The sequence below is a fragment of the Lampris incognitus genome, chromosome 5 (genome assembly GCF_029633865.1).
Source record: "Lampris incognitus isolate fLamInc1 chromosome 5, fLamInc1.hap2, whole genome shotgun sequence".
In the NCBI taxonomy this organism is placed as follows: domain Eukaryota; kingdom Metazoa; phylum Chordata; class Actinopteri; order Lampriformes; family Lampridae; genus Lampris; species Lampris incognitus.
Window position 1 is genome coordinate 2,575,523 of NC_079215.1, and position 16,090 is coordinate 2,591,612.

A 16,090-nucleotide genomic window follows, 5' to 3' on the forward strand; every position below is an offset into this window, starting at 1 on the left:
CCATGCCAGTCACTTGGTCTGGTCATCAACTTTCCTGATCTACCCCAACAGCTGGACGTCTAAACTTGCAGCCCCTCAGTTGCACAACGACGCACATACCGCGAGTGGAGAGAGGAGGCGAGTTGTAACTAGGCCATAGCAGTCTGGCCCCCTTCCCTCTCCCTCTCCACACCAGAGACACACATTTGTGACAGAGGGAGGTGAGAGAGAGAGAGAGAGAGAATCTAGGCGGGGACAGAAAGAGAGACTTATTGGGAGCAACTGCTGCAGTGGCTGCGGAGAGAAGACACCCCCACCCCACCACCACCACCCCCCACCCGTCAGGACAGACACCAGCGTGTCCCTGCTTCCCCAGCATCTCCACAAGGACTTCGAGGGTTACTTTTTTTATTCTTTTAATACATCTGTTCCTTTCTTTAATCCTCTACATCAGGAGAAGGAGACTTTTGCGACTGGGGGTCCCCGTCACACGGCAGCAACCATGCATAAGCGCACAAAGATAAAGATTGCCATCGTTGTGCTCCTGGTGGGTATGGCCTGCCTGTTCACGGCGGTGGTGACGGACCACTGGGCCGTGCTCAGCCCGCCAGTGAAGCACCTCAACCAGACGTGCGAGGCGGCCCACTTTGGCCTGTGGAGGCTGTGCAAGAAGTACATTTACATCAGCACGGAGACCTACCAGGAGGGACACGGCTGCGGACCCATCAGTCTACCCGGAGGTAAGAAATCAACTTCTAAGCTCATTAAAAGCCTGCGGGGTGAAACTGCTTTTAGTGCCCCCCCCCCCCCCCCCAAAATGGGGCAACACTGCACCATCTCCCTTTTGTAAACCCCAAACACCGAGAACCAACAGCGACACAGGGAGAAGGGTCTCAGAGGTCTCTGCAGAGACCTGCTGTTCTGGAGAAGCCAGTCTGCAGCTCTTAATGTACCACGGGTCTAAGAATAGAAGTATGAAGCGACAGTGGGCTCGCTGGACAGCTCATGTGACGGTTCACTCTGACCAAACAAGAAGAAAGCGGCTCATGTCAGACGCTTCTTCAAGATGTTACACAGTTACACATGTCCAGAGGTAATGCAGCTCTCACGCTACGCCGCCTGCTTGTATGCATGGGTGTAGCGATGTTATAATTAGCCATATCTACTTCCTGCACAAACACTTACGGTTACTCTACCAGACGCTGTTATTTTTCTGTATATTTGAGTGTTTGGTCAACCAACCAAACAGCAGCGACTCAGAAACCACATTTAAACATGTTGGGGTGTGGGGCGTCCGGGTGGCGTGGCGGTCTGTTCTGTTGCCTACCAACACGGGGATCGCTGGTTTGAAACCTTGTGTTACCTCCAGCTCCCTGCAGACACAATGGGCCGTGTGTGCGGGTGGGAAGCCGGATGTGGGTATGTGTCCTGGTCGCTGCACTAGCGCCTCCTCTGGTCGGTCGGGGCGCCTGTTCGGGGGGGGGGGGACCTGGGGGGAACAGCGTGATCCTCCCACCACTACATCCCCCATGGTGAAACTCCTCACTGTCAGGTGAAAAGAAGCAGCTGGTGACTCCACATGTATGGGAGGAGACATGTGGTAGTCTGCAGCCCTCCCCGGATCAGCAGAGTGGGTGGAGCAGAGACCAGGACCCCTCAGAAGAGTGGGGTCATTGGCCAAGTACAATTGGGGAAAATCCACAAAAAACAAAAAGCATGTTGGGGTCCAGACATATATACACACAGACATGTTATCTCTGCCAGCCGGTAGCCTGGGGGAATTATGTGTTGGGTCGTGTGTGTGTCTGTGTGTCTGTGTGTGTGTGTCTGTGTGTGTGTGTCTGTGTGTATGTGTGTGTGTGTCTGTGTGACTAATCTCGCAAACTACCGGACCTATCAGCCTAAATTTCTTTGTGCAAAGTTGAGTGTATGATGAAGAACCCCTCGTGGTTGCGGTGATTTCAAAACCTTTGAGAAACCTCTGTTCCCACTACCGCCGCTCCCTCTCGCCATTCTCTCTCTCCTCTCTCTCTCTCTCTCTCTCTCTCTCTCTCTCTCTCACTCTCTCTCTCTCTCTCTCTCTCTCTCTCTCTCTCTCTCTCTCTCTCTCTCTCTCTCTCTCTCTCTCTCACTCTCTCTCTCTCTCTCACTCTCTCTCTCTCTCTCTCTCTCTCACTCTCTCTCTCTCTCTCTCTCTCTCACTCTCTCTCTCTCTCTCTCTCTCTCGCTCTCTCTCTCACTCTCTCTCTCACTCTCTCTCACTCTCTCTCTCTCTCTCTCTCTCACTCGCTCACTCGCTCACTCGACCAACGCTGCTCCATCGCTGCTCCATCTCAGTCAACTGTACACATTCGTGACTCACATCTACGGCTGAGTCGGATCGGGCAGCAACAGTGTCAAAACCGAAACATGTATTCGGAGGGTGAAGTGCAAGGCCCTTCTCACTGTGGTGAATGTGCATGAATCACGGTCACACACACACAGAGGTCTTCTAATCTCAACACAATACATTTTTAACAAGTAGAATAATACAGCTTTGAGTCGTGACCGAAAGGGTGAGATCACGGATACAAGAGGCTGAAATCAGTTTCCTCCGTAGGGAGTCTGGGCTCAGCCTTACAGATAGGGTGAGGAGCTCAGACATCCGGAGGGAGCTCGGAGTAGAGCCACTGCTCCTTCGTGTCGAAAGGAGCCAGTTGAGGTGGTTCAGGTATCTGATCAGGATGCCTCCTGGGCACCTTCCTTTGGAGGTTTTCCGGGTACGGCCAACTGGGGGGGAGACCCCGGGGTAGACCCAGAACTCACTGGAGGGACTACATGTCCAATCTGGCCTGGGAACATCTTGGGATCCCCCAGGAGGAGCTGGAGGGTGTTGCTGGGGAGAGGGAGGTCTGGAGTGCCCTACTTAACTTGCTGCCACCGCGACCCGACCCCGGAGAAGTGGCTGATGATGAATGAATGAATGAATGAATGAATGAATAATACAGCATCATCATGCACATAGTTTCAGCCAGTGGCGGCTGGTGCTAAAAATGTTTGGGGGGAGGGGGCACCATGTACCTTGGTGCAGCACACCTGACAGCTGCTTTACTGTCCACACAGTCACAGAGGTATTCAGAAGGACCATGTAGCCTATAGATTTTATCAGGGTTGGTAGACGGTGGATGATTGACAGTTGAGACGAGGCGTGGTGGTGGGTGTGAACATGATTGACAGCCATGAGAATTGTCCAATCACATTAGATCAGAAAACATTAAAACAATACCAATTCACTGCCAATAAAAGTGGGAGTGTCTGGGGACACAGAACAGCGCCCCCTGGAAAACCTGAAGAAACCAATCAGACAGCAGCCTCAGGTCACCTGCTTGCCACAAGTTTGAGGGCTTACAGAAGGTATGGTTTGGCCGGCGCCCCTCACCCAGGTAGTATATGTATTCAGACAGGAAGTATATGTATTCAGACAGGAAGTATATGTATTCAGACAGGAAGTATATGTATTCAGACAGAAACCAACCAAATACCATGTGAACCAACATGTAATGCTGCTGACAGGCGCTCACAGACTGACGACACTTTTATTTCATCATTATTTGCATTATACATCTACATTATATTTAACATGTTTAAGTAGATTTTCATCTATGGATGTTTGAAGGAGGCGGCGCCCCAGCGCCCTGTACTGGCCAGCTGCCACTGGACTGTCAGCTTTGACTTTTTGCTCTTGTAGTCTTTCAAAGGGGGAAAAAATCCATGGTAAAACTACTGGCTTTACATCATCAAGTCAGCTCAGCTGTCACTTTATCTTTGCATGCTGAAGTATGACAGTATGTTATAATTCAATATTTCAGGTCTTCGCCTACATCACATGTAGTCTATGGTCACAGTCACATGCACCTGCTAGCTATGGACACCTGCTCAGCCACTTCTCTGGACGTACTGACAAATTTATCCAGCGATCCTCACAGTCCATCCATCCATCATCCATCCATCATCCTAACTGCTTACCCTGCTCTCAGGGACACGGGGATGCTGGAGCCTATCCCAGCAGTCATTGGGTGGCAGACGGGGAGACACCCTGGACAGGCTGCTAGGCCATCACACACATTCACACACACACATTCACACCTAGGGACAATTTAGTACGGCTGAGTCACCTGACCTACATGTCTTTGAGTCACCTGACCTACATGTCTTTGAGTCACCTGACCTGCATGTCTTTGAGTCACCTGACCTACATGTCTTTGGACTGTGGGAGGAAACCGGAGCCCCCGCAGGAAACCCATGCAGACACGGGGAGAACATGCAAACTCCACACAGAGGACGACCCGGGACGACCCCTAAGGTTGGACTACCCCGGGGCTCGAACCCAGGACCTTCTCACAGCAAGAAGGTCCTGGGTTCGAGCCCCGGGGTAGTCCAACCTTGGGGGGGTCGGGCAGCACAGTGGCACAGTGGTTAGCGCGGTCCCCTCACAGCCAGAAGGTCCTCACGGTGACTTATGAAATTCTTCCTTCTTTTTATTTTTTTCTTCCTTTTCTCAGCATCCGACTCGTGGTTAGGAAATCGGCTGCGCTCTCATGCAGCCGGCATCGTTTCCCCTTCTCCTCGTTCCTCGCAGTGAGCAGCGAGATGGAGCACGCACTACATAACAACGCAATAACGAAAACGAAAAAACCTGAATAATTTGTTGTATTTTCTCATGTGACCTTGACTTTGCATAATGGAATCAACAAACCGGAATTTCATTCTAGAAGCATGTTGGATTAAGAACATTCATAAAAAAATCGCAAATATAAAAAGATGATAAGATTTTAATTGGGAGTGATGAAGAAGGACAGGATTAGGAACGAGTATATTAGAGGGACAGCACAGGTTGGACGGTTTGGAGACAAAGGAGGACATGCAGGTGGCTGGTGTGACAGAGGAAGATGCAGAGGACAGGAAGAGATGGAAACGGATGATCCGCTGTGGCGCCCCCTAACGGGAGCAGCTGAAAGTAGTAGTAGTAGTAGTAGTAGTAGTAATAGATATCCATCCATCCATCCATCCATTATCCGAACTGCTTATCCTGCTCTCAGGGCCGCGGGGATGCTGAAGCCTATCCCAGCAGTCACTGGGCGATAGGCGGGGAGACACCCTGGACAGGCCGCCAGCCCCCCCCCCACACACACACACACACATTCACAGCTAGGGATAATGTAGTGCGGTGATTCACCTGACCTACATGTATGTCTCTGGACTGTGGGAGGAAACCCATGAAGACACGGGGAGAACATGCAAACTCCACACAGAGGACGACCCGGGACCATCCCCAAGGTTGGACTACCCCAGTACTCGAACCCAGAACAACCTTCTTGCTGCGAGGCGACCACGCTGACCACTGCGCCACCGTGCCGCCGCTGGATTCATTTTAGATCATGAAAACCGCGATGGTTAAACACATTTGAGGTCTTTTAATAAGGGGTTTGAAATTATGATCGCCTGATCTCTGTCCTTTCTTGTCAGATTTGGTGGCTTTCGAGTGAGGGGCCACCAAGGAGGCTACGCATCCACAGACTAATGGCAAAACTCTTTTATTAGGTAGACTGTTTTGGCTGGAATGCAGCATATTAAAAACTTAATTTTTTTCCTATTTCCCATTCCGTCGACTTGGGCGCTGCACGAAAGCCCCATGGTGCAGGAACAACACTGGTTTTTCTGTCCGTGTGTGCGAGTACAGAGAAGGGACGATACCTACGCCTGACGGAGGTCTGCACTCTACTGACTGCACGCCTCTAGCTTGAAGGGTTTTTTTCTCAGACGACACTGAAACGACTCAGAACTACTGAGAATTTCTTTTCTTTTCCATGATATTTTTATCGCGTGTGCTGTCAAGCTCAAACTCTCGTCACTTCTGGCTCGATGAGGCCTATGAAGAGTCCCATGCTTGCGGTTAGCCGATCTGCCCTGAAGGGTCAGTCAGCTGTCCGATGTCTTCTCGCTGCAGCTCCCTCTGAGAAACAATAGGGAGGGAGGCGGGGGTAGCCAGCAGACGGGCCGTGAGCGAGGAGAAATCCTTATACTAACACTGCCTTTGAGAGGAAGCCAGAGCTCTCCGTTAAGTCCTGTTAGCCTTCGATATCCACAGATCTGATCCTTAAGAGGTCCCATGCCACGTAAATCACTGAAAATGAGCTCCTCACACAGCTGCCATGTGGTCTAATAGCAGCTCGACCAAGAGCAGAACTTAACTAGCCCACGAATGAAAACAATCTGAAAATAGGCCGACTAGCATCGGCTCACATCTGCAAGATTTGTGGCGTCGCTCAAATCCTCCTTCAGCTCATACCAAGTCAACACATTTCTGGGAGAGTGGAAAGCCAGTTTTTTTATCTGGGGAACTGTGTCGTGATGAAATACTTCCCCTGTATGAAATCCCCTCAACTGACACAATATACCCCAACATACCCCCATCGTAGGACTGTAGACTGCTGAGAATGTCAGGCATGGTCTGTTGCAAGACGACCAGCAACAGATGGAAGGCCTAGTTGGGGTTAAGGGTCACATGCGTGTCCGGCATATGCCGACTACAAAATCACACCGACTCACACATGTGTGGAGGGAATTTAAGGCGAGGCTGGACGGTAGTTTTACTGGTGGCCGGTGTTCAAACTGGCGGTATCCTGCAGAAACCTCATAGCTACAGTTTTAATTTGAACTGAGAGCTCGACATTTACCCCATACAGGCAGAACACCCCCCACAGATTCATTATCGTGTATCGAAGAGGAGAACGTCCTCGATTATTCTGTTTTTAATATTGTTCCCAACTACTACCACCACCACTACCACTACTACTACTACTACTACCACCATCATCACCACTACTACCACCACCACCATCACCACTACCACTACTACCACCACCACTACTACTACCACTACTACTACCACCACCACTACCACTACCACTACTACCACCACCATCACCACTACTACTACTACCACTACCATCACCACTACCACTACTACCACCACCACTACTACTACCACTACTACCACCACCATCACCACTACTACTACTACCACTACCATCACCACTACCACTACTACCACCACCACTACTACTACCACTACTACTACCACCACCACTACCACTACCACCACCACTACTACTACTACCACTACTACCACCACCATCACCACTACTACTACTACCACTACCATCACCACTACCACTACTACCACCACCACTACTACTACCACTACTACCACCACCATCACCACTACTACTACTACCACTACCATCACCACTACCACTACTACCACCACCATCACTACTACTACTACTACCACCACTACTACCACCACCATCACCACTACTACTACTACCACTACTACCACCACCATCACCACTACTACTACTACCACTACTACCACTACCATCACCACCACTACTACTACCACTACTACCACCACCATCACCACCACTACTACTACCACTACTACCACTACCATCACCACTACCCTACTACCACTACTACCACCACCACTACTACCACTACCATCACCACTACCACTACTACCACTACTACCACCACCACTACTACCACCACCATCACCACTACTACTACTATTACTACCACTACTACCACCACCACTACCACTACTACTACTACCACTACTACTACTACCATCACCACTACCACTACTACCATTACTACCACCACCATCACCACCACTACTACTACCACTACTACCACCACCATCACCACCACTACTACTACCACTCCTACATTATCACCACTACTACTACCACTCCTATCACTTCTACTACTATCACGAATACTACTTCTAGTAATATCACAAGTACTACTACAAGTATCACCACTTCTACTACTACCATCACTACTACTAACAAAACTACTACTACTACATTATCACCACTGCTACTACCACTCCGATTACTACTACTACTACCACCACCACTGCAACAAGATTACCACCACTGCTATTTCCCCTACTATTACACTATATATTTGCCATTGTTTCACTATTACTTATCGTATAATCATTAGGTTTCACTTATTTCGTGACATCTTATGTAATATTTGTACATAAACTGCTATATTTGGCTACAACCTGCCTCATGAAGTGGTTATTATAAACCCGTTAATGCTCCCTGTCTGTCCGGGGACAGCACTACAGAGGGGCATATGAGTGTAAAGCCCTCTGGGATTTAGGGCTATAGGCATACAAACACAACTGACTTGACCATTACTACTACTACCACCACTACCACTACCACTGCAACTACTACTGATGGTACTACTACTAATAATAATCATTTCATTTAAGCATGTGGCGATATGAAAAAAAACTGTGGTGGGTGTTTATTGAATCACCAGGGGGGTTTCTCCTGACCCAATAGCTGTATTTGGAAAGGAACAACATTGTTTATCACAGCGCCACTTCTAAGGAGAGGTGTCAGCCTCTGATCCAAAACAGGACCGGGGAGTGTGTGGGGAGATCCTCTTCGATGTGAGTCACTCATCTGGAAACCAGACTAGGTCAAAACCCAGTATGGCTGCACCGTGTATGGTCAACGCTGGAAACTGTGGCTGATCTGTTAAAGGGGTCGTCAGTGGTAGAGTCTGCATGTGAAATCTGGATAGTAAATGTTCATCTGCAATCTTCTGGGGTGGCCCCGTAATATTTGTTGTTAAAGTGCACTGAAGTAGCACATCACATGACGTGGTTAAGCTACGTTCGAGTATAAAAAGGTTATAAATGCCGCTGCATTTTAATTGCATACTTTCCACTCTATCTGGGGATGCTTGATTTGAAAGACAACTTAATTTAATTGTAATGATAATTATTCTAATGATCTGTTAACTCCCCCCCCATCTGTTTCTGTCTTCAATGTCTCTCTTTTTTTTTTTTAAATTTATTTCTGATTTTCCCCTTTTTTCTCCCAATTTAGTGGCCAATTGATCCCTATTTTAATTCAAACACCCACCCTCGTATTGCATGCGTTCGCCAACTGCATCTCTCCGGCCGGCAGTCTCGAAGGAAAGCGCCTCCCCACTTTCGTGACAAGGCGAATCCAAGCCGAACCACTGTTTTTCCGACACACACAGAGACGCATTCACATGACGAACACAAGCCGACTCCGCCCCCCTCCCGAAGACAGCGTTGCCAATGATTGCTGCTTCATCGAGTCCGGCCATAGTCGGATCTGACGAGACCGGGGCGCGAACCCCAGTCCCCAGTGGGCAACTGCATCGACACCAAGCCGACGCTTAGACCGCTACGCCACCGCGGACCCTATTCAATGTCTCTCTTGATTGTTATTTGGGGTGCTTTAATTGCACGCCTCATGCCTCTCGGTGCATGGATTGCTGTTTTCTCTCCCACCCTGCTCTATGCTGCACGGTCACAGCACGTAAAAAGACGTGGAAAGAGCGGCAAAATATTCCCTTCTTAAAGCAGCAGCAGCAAGCAGCAATATGTTCTGTTCATTAGCGCAGTGGTTTTCAAAATGGGGGCTGGGTGTCAGGGGGCCTCGGCAAATTGGAGGGAAGATGAGGGAAAATACTACAAAATGTTTTAAAAATTAATCGATTATTATTTGTTTTATTCCATCCTTGCATCATCCAAACCGCTCATCCTGCTGTCAGGGTCACAGGGATGCTGGAGCCTATCCCAGCAGTCACTGGGTGGCAGGCAGGGACACACCCTGGACAGGCTGCCAGGCCATCACAGAGCCCGCACACACACACACACACACACACACACACACACACATTCACACCTAGGGGCAAGTTAGTACGGTGAGTCACCTGACCTACATGTCTTTGAGTCACCTGACCTACATGTCTTTGGACTGTGGGAGGAAACCGGAGCCCCCGGTGGAAACCCACACAGACACAGTGAGAATCTGCAAACTCCACACAGAGGATGACCCAGGACGACCCCCAAGGTTGGACTACCCCGGGGCTCGAACCCAGGACCTTCTTGCTGTGAGGCGACCGTGCTAACCACTGCAACACCGTGCCGCCCTTTGTTTTATTATAAAAGATAATTTATAATAACATATCGTTGTTATATATTATGGGCGGCATGGTGACACAGTGGTTAGCGCGGTCACCTCACAGCAAGAAGGTCCTGGGTTCGAGTCCCGGGGTAGTCCAACCTAGGGGGTCGTCCCGGGTCGTCCTCTGTGTGGAGTTTGCATGTTCTCCCCGTGTCTGTGTGGGTTTCCTCCGGGGGCTCTGGTTTCCTCCCACAGTCCAAAGACATGTAGGTCAGGTGACTCGGCCGTACTACATTGTCCCTAGGTGTGAATGCGTCGGCCCTGTGATGGACTGGCGGCCTGTCCAGGGTGTCTCCCCGCCTGCCGCCAAAGACTGCTGGGATAGGCTCCAGCATCCCACAACCCTGATTTGGATAAGCAGCTTGGATAATGGATGGATGGATGTTATATATTATGTTATATATGTTATACGTAAGCCTACCCCTCTCACTAGTATGCTCTCTCTCTCTCTCATTGCCAGTGCAGTGGACAAAGGCATATTGTACGTCAGATGTCTTCATTTGTTTAAAATGTCATGATTTATTTTAGAATTTTACACAAAGCTTTTAAGTCTGTCATTTGTGTTACTCATTTCATAGCTGCGTGGGTGAAATGTCGACATAACATTGATCACACTGAATAGTTAAATGATTTTGTTATGACTGAAGACATGTGGTCTGACACATGGTGGCCATTTTTCAAAAATTGTAGTTTTTTCTCCAAATTGTCACTGGTGTTACAGTCAGCGGTGTTGCTCCTCTTCCTGGTAACACCAGTAACACCAGTACTTTCGCGATCTCTGCCTAGCATGTTAACCAGATCCATCTCAAATTTGGTCAGGGACATCTAAAGACATTCACAATGTTAAATTGTGAAGCTGTTGAGTTTTCGTGGAATGCCGTTGCCATGGCAATGCGGCATAATTGCATGTTTCGCCATGAAAGAGGAAGCTGTTGTACACTTGATTTTGTCCATTCTGGCCCAAATTTCACATGCTGGATAAGAGTCCAGGCCTGAAGACATCTCCATGCCCATATTGAGTCATAGTAATAGCGCCAACTACTGACAACAAGAAGTCTGCCTTATGTGACAAACATCACCCCATTTACATGAAATTCACATGGTGTAGTCATGGGCACAAGTCCATGAATACTGGGATGGCATCCAGCGCTTTACCTGTGCCCCTGTCCATAGGGTTAGTGGTTGTGTCAGGAAGGGCATCTGATGTAAAACTTTCGAGGCTCCATGCCGGATCGGTCGAGGCCCGGGTTGACGACGACCACCATTGGTGCCGTGCCCTCACAGGGTACCGATGGAAACTAGTATAAAATCCGCTGTGGTGACCCCTGAGGAACAAGGAACAAGCCGAAAGAAGAAGAAAAAGTCTACAAATGATATACAGCAATTGATGTATAATTAGTGGCTGTTCTGTAGCATCACATAGTGGACACAGGGAGTGATATTTAACTATTTTGTGCAACATTCGATATTCATGAAAATGTATATGCATGACAGCCAACCTCCACTAAATGTACTGCTGCATTAATGATACACTTGTGTAGCACCGCCTACTGGCAACAGGAAGTCAAGCCTTGTGTTAAACTTCCTTTGATTTAAATAAAATTTAAAGTGTGTGCGCTACATTTGATATGCAGCAACATAATGTACATGTAGTTCATGTGTTCTAGCACTAAGTCACTAACCAAACATTGCCCCTAACCATAACCATATTCAACACAACATGAATGAATAAAATATTATTTCCTGTGTGGAATACATAACCCTGCAGTATACATGGAATGAATTTTGTGTTACCTAGGCTTCACTTCATAACACCACTTACAGGCAACAGGAACTGAAGCCTAAGTGACACATAGTTCATCAAATGTATACACAAATTCCAACATGTCTTCTCCAGCACCACGTACTGCACACAGTTAATATTTCAACCATACGCACAATGTCCAACAATCCAGAACATTCATCATAGTGTCAACCAACCTCCACTCAGTTTCCATGGCTGCCACTCCCTCCGACAAGTGTGAGGTGTGATGGCCCATTCATTGGTACTTGTAGCTTTAACTGTTTAGCTAGCGACTAAGGGCCCTGTTGTGGTTGTGGTACCAGGTACCTTTCATTGGCAGAGCGTAGACCTGAATAAAGGAGTTCCGGTAGACGGGAGCTGTTTTAGTTGCTATTTTGTAAGTGAGTGTCAGGGTAATTAATTTGATGCAGGCAGCAACTGGGAGCCAGTGGAGGGATATGAACAGTGGGGTGACATGTGCGCTTTTGGGCTGGTTGAAGACCAGACGTGCTGCTGCATTCTGGATCCTCTGCAGATATTTGAACATACATGCGGGGGAGGCCTGCCAGTAAGGCATTGCAAAAGTCAATGTGTGATATTATGAGATCCTGTACCAGAAGTTGTGCTGCATGCTCAGACAGGCAAAAGGTTAGTTGATCATCAATCATGACATCCAAGTCTTGGGCAGACTTTGTGGGCATAAATTGGGTTGATTTGAGCAGGATACTGATCTCTTGTAAAGAGGGACTGACTGGGATGACAAAGAGTTTGGTTTTAGAGAGGTTAAGTTGAAGGTGGTGTTCTTTCATCCATGCTGATATATCGGCAAGGCATGAAGAGAACTGAGCCAAGACTGTGTGGTCTTCCGGTGAGAATGACAGGAAGAGCTGGGGATCATCGGCATAGCAATGATATGAGAAACTATGGGAGCAGATGATTGCAGCTAGCGAGGTGGTGTATATTGTGAAGAGAAGGAGACCAAGCACTGACCCTTGAGGAACCCCTGTGGATAAGCCATGCTGTTTGGACAGTTCTCCCCCCCAAGATACTCTTAGATATCTCCCTGAGAGGTAGAACATGAACTGATGGAGGCCAGTTCCTGAGATACCAAACCCAGTGAGTGTGAAGAGGAAGATTCTGTGGTTCATCATGTCAAAGACAGCTGACAGATGTAGCAGCAATAGAGCTGAGGACTGACCAGCAGCTCTAGCTGAACGCAGCGATTCCATTACCAACAGGAGTGCAGTCTCAGTAGAGTGTCCCCGCTCAAAGCCAGACTGATTCGGGTCGTACAGGTTATTCTCAGAAAGGAATTCAGAGACTTGGTTAAAGACTGTGCACGCAAGTATTTTTGATAGAAAGGGCAGGAGTGAAACTGGGCTGTAGTTTTCAACCTGGGCTGGGTTAAGTGTAGGTTTTCTGAACAGCGGGGTGACCCTAGCTTGCTTAAATGCAGTGGGAAACACACCCATTGTAAGGGAGGAGTTGATGATCTGTATGACTAAGGGGTTAAACGTGGGGGAAATGGTCTGTAGAAGGTTGGATGGTATCGGGTCCAGTGGACAGGTAGTGGGTCGAGAGTCCAGCATAAGTTTGGACTTCCTCCTTGGTCAGAGGGGAGAATGAGGAGAGTGCGGCCCTGTCAGCTGGTATGGTCAGGCTCGGAGAACTGGTTACTGATGGCGGAGAACTTATCAGTAAAAAAACGAGGTGAACATGTCTGCAGTGAGTAGAATGGAGGGCAGAGGAGGAGGCAGATTGAGGAGTGAGTTAAAAGCAGAGAACATTTTCTGAGCATCTGTGGCACTACAGATCCTGTTCTGGTAGGCGCCCCAAGCACTGCAGCTGCCCACTACTCCCATACAATACGATGGGTTAAATGCAGAGAACAAATTCATTGTAAGAATACAATTCATTGTAAGAATACAATGACAAAATAAAGTGGCTTTCTTAGTAAGTGGCCTTAGCAGTTTTTAAACTGGAGGAGAATGATGCTAGGAGACTTTGATAGTCACTGAGGTCAGTGGGTTCTCTGGATTTACATCATTTTCTCTCTGCCGTTCTTCTAAGTTCTTCCCTTTGCTCTCTGATAACTTCAGTTAGCCATGGACTGGGGGGTGCTGCAAGCAGTTTTGGATGTTAGAGGGCAGAGATGGTTAAGAGAGGAGGCTAGTGAGGAAAAGAGTGTGTCTGTAGCCTCACTGAAAGGGAGTGAGGAGAAGTCATTATGAAGAAGCATGGTAGCCAAGACCTCATTGGAAAGCTGAGTTGGTGTGAGGGACTGGATGTTGCGGCAGAAAGAGACCAACTCTGGAGGAACATGAGGATGTGCCAGTAAGGTAATCGTGAATTGAATAAAGAAGTGGTCAGACAGATGTAGCGGGGTGACAGTCAGATTTGCTGTGGAGCAGTTCCGAGTAAAGAATCAGATCAAGAGTATTGCCCGCTTTCTGTTTGAAGTAAAATAAGGAAAGCAGTGACAGGAAGTCAGCTGCTTGGGTTTTGTCAGTATGGCTATTCATGTCTTCCATGATAATCAGTGTAATCAGTGGTGTGTTGTCATCATCAGGAATGGCTGAGAGTAACATGTCTAGTTTGACTACAAAGTTCCCCAGTTGACACCCTGGTTGGCAGTATATGACAACCCCAAACAGCTTAATAGCAGTAGTAACCCTGATTGCATGGTATTCAAAGGAGGAGTTGTTGCTTAGGGCAAGTTCACACTGGCCAAAAAAAAAAAAGAACGCTAACATCCGCCTTTTTACATTGACCAAAGGTGGACATTAGCGGGTTTTTTTGCGGGGGGGGGGGGGGTTTGGGCCAGTGTGAAAGCACAGTTAGTGGAGAAAGCTTAGTGAATTTCCAGTCTTGAGGACCCCTATTCAACAGTGATGAACAGGGGTCCTCTGTGGACCCACCCCTGTTCATCAGTGAGGACCCCTGTTCAACAGAGTGGAGTGTGTGTGAGAAAGTGGAGTCAACAGAGAGTGTGGCTGGTGTGGCAGTGTTTTCTGGACGGATCCAGGTTTCAGTCAGGGTTAGTACCTGAATGTCTGACAGATTAGCAAGTGCTTGGATAAATTCTGTTTTGTTTACAGCCGATTGGCAATTCCATAGGCCAAGAGTAAAGGAGGAGTGAGTAGAAGAGGCTTTTCTGAGTGAATAGTGGTTCTCAGGTTACACTGTTTGAGACGGATGTGACTCGTTTGAAAGCCTTGGATGACAGGGATGTCTTTGTAGCACATGGTGAGTGAGGCAGGCTACATGAAGATACTAGACATGGACTAACCAGTTGGTGTCCTTGCTCAGTGGACTCGCACAGTTAAGACTCGCAGGTCTTTACCCAATTCGGTCTTCACACAATGAGGGCTGACACACAAGTGTTGAGCATCCCTCTAACGCTACAGCGCAGCTTGTGTGTTCACTAGTTGATATTGTAGAGTTAGTATTAAACACTTTTTGTTTGAATATACTTCAATTGATGTTGGTTTGACAGAAAAAAAATTATGATACAAATCAAATAAATTCATACAATGTTGTTAAAACATGCAATTTTATTTTTAAAATAATCAAATATTTTTCTTGGTCTTAGCATTCCACTACTCTGTCTTTAACCGACTAAATATTCATGTTGTAATGAGAAAAAACATTTTTATAAACATTTAATGTTTACATTATACACTATACACTACAGGTTACACCATCGGTAACGCCAATGACAGAAACAGCACATGCATTCTTTGATGAAATGTATAAAAATAATAAAAATACATTAAGCTCTACCTGTTGTGGATTCACCAAATTGAGAAGTTAGTACTTACTATTAAGACGTTTTAGGTATGTAAGAAGGAATACATTTCAGCAGATTTGTATCACCCAGATTCCACCCAGTAGAAAGAATGCCAACTGAATGTCAGTTTGGAACCAACTCAAGTCCTGGGTGTTGTATCAAACTCTGTTTCCCCGTTGAGATCTGTTTCCCCCTCGCCAGAGTTCGATACAACACTGACTACGTTTACATGATGTTAGAGAAAATCGATTGATTGTGTTAGTCCACTAAAACTGGACTTTTAAAATACATGTAAACGTGTTAGTATGACTGAAATCGTACTAAATCGAATTCCTCGAAGTCGGACTAACACACCTAGATAATGCGGTTGGGGATGGATTTACTCTGGCATGTATACGCTTCAATCAGCCCCGAACTGGCCTAGGCGTTCTGTGCAAGAGCCATAGTTCCCACGGCGGTCTTTCA

General features: G+C 47.5%; 1 protein-coding gene across 1 annotated transcript in view; it reads left to right on the plus strand.

The window, feature by feature from the left end:
• The first annotated feature begins 470 nt into the window (after positions 1-470).
• Positions 471-16,090, plus strand: part of LOC130113400 (voltage-dependent calcium channel gamma-1 subunit-like) — a 39,393-nt gene continuing 23,773 nt past the window's right edge. The window contains exon 1 of the mRNA XM_056280993.1: positions 471-719. Coding sequence (XP_056136968.1) covers positions 482-719 — 238 coding nt within the window. The 5' untranslated portion in view covers positions 471-481. The remainder of the gene's footprint in view (positions 720-16,090) is intronic.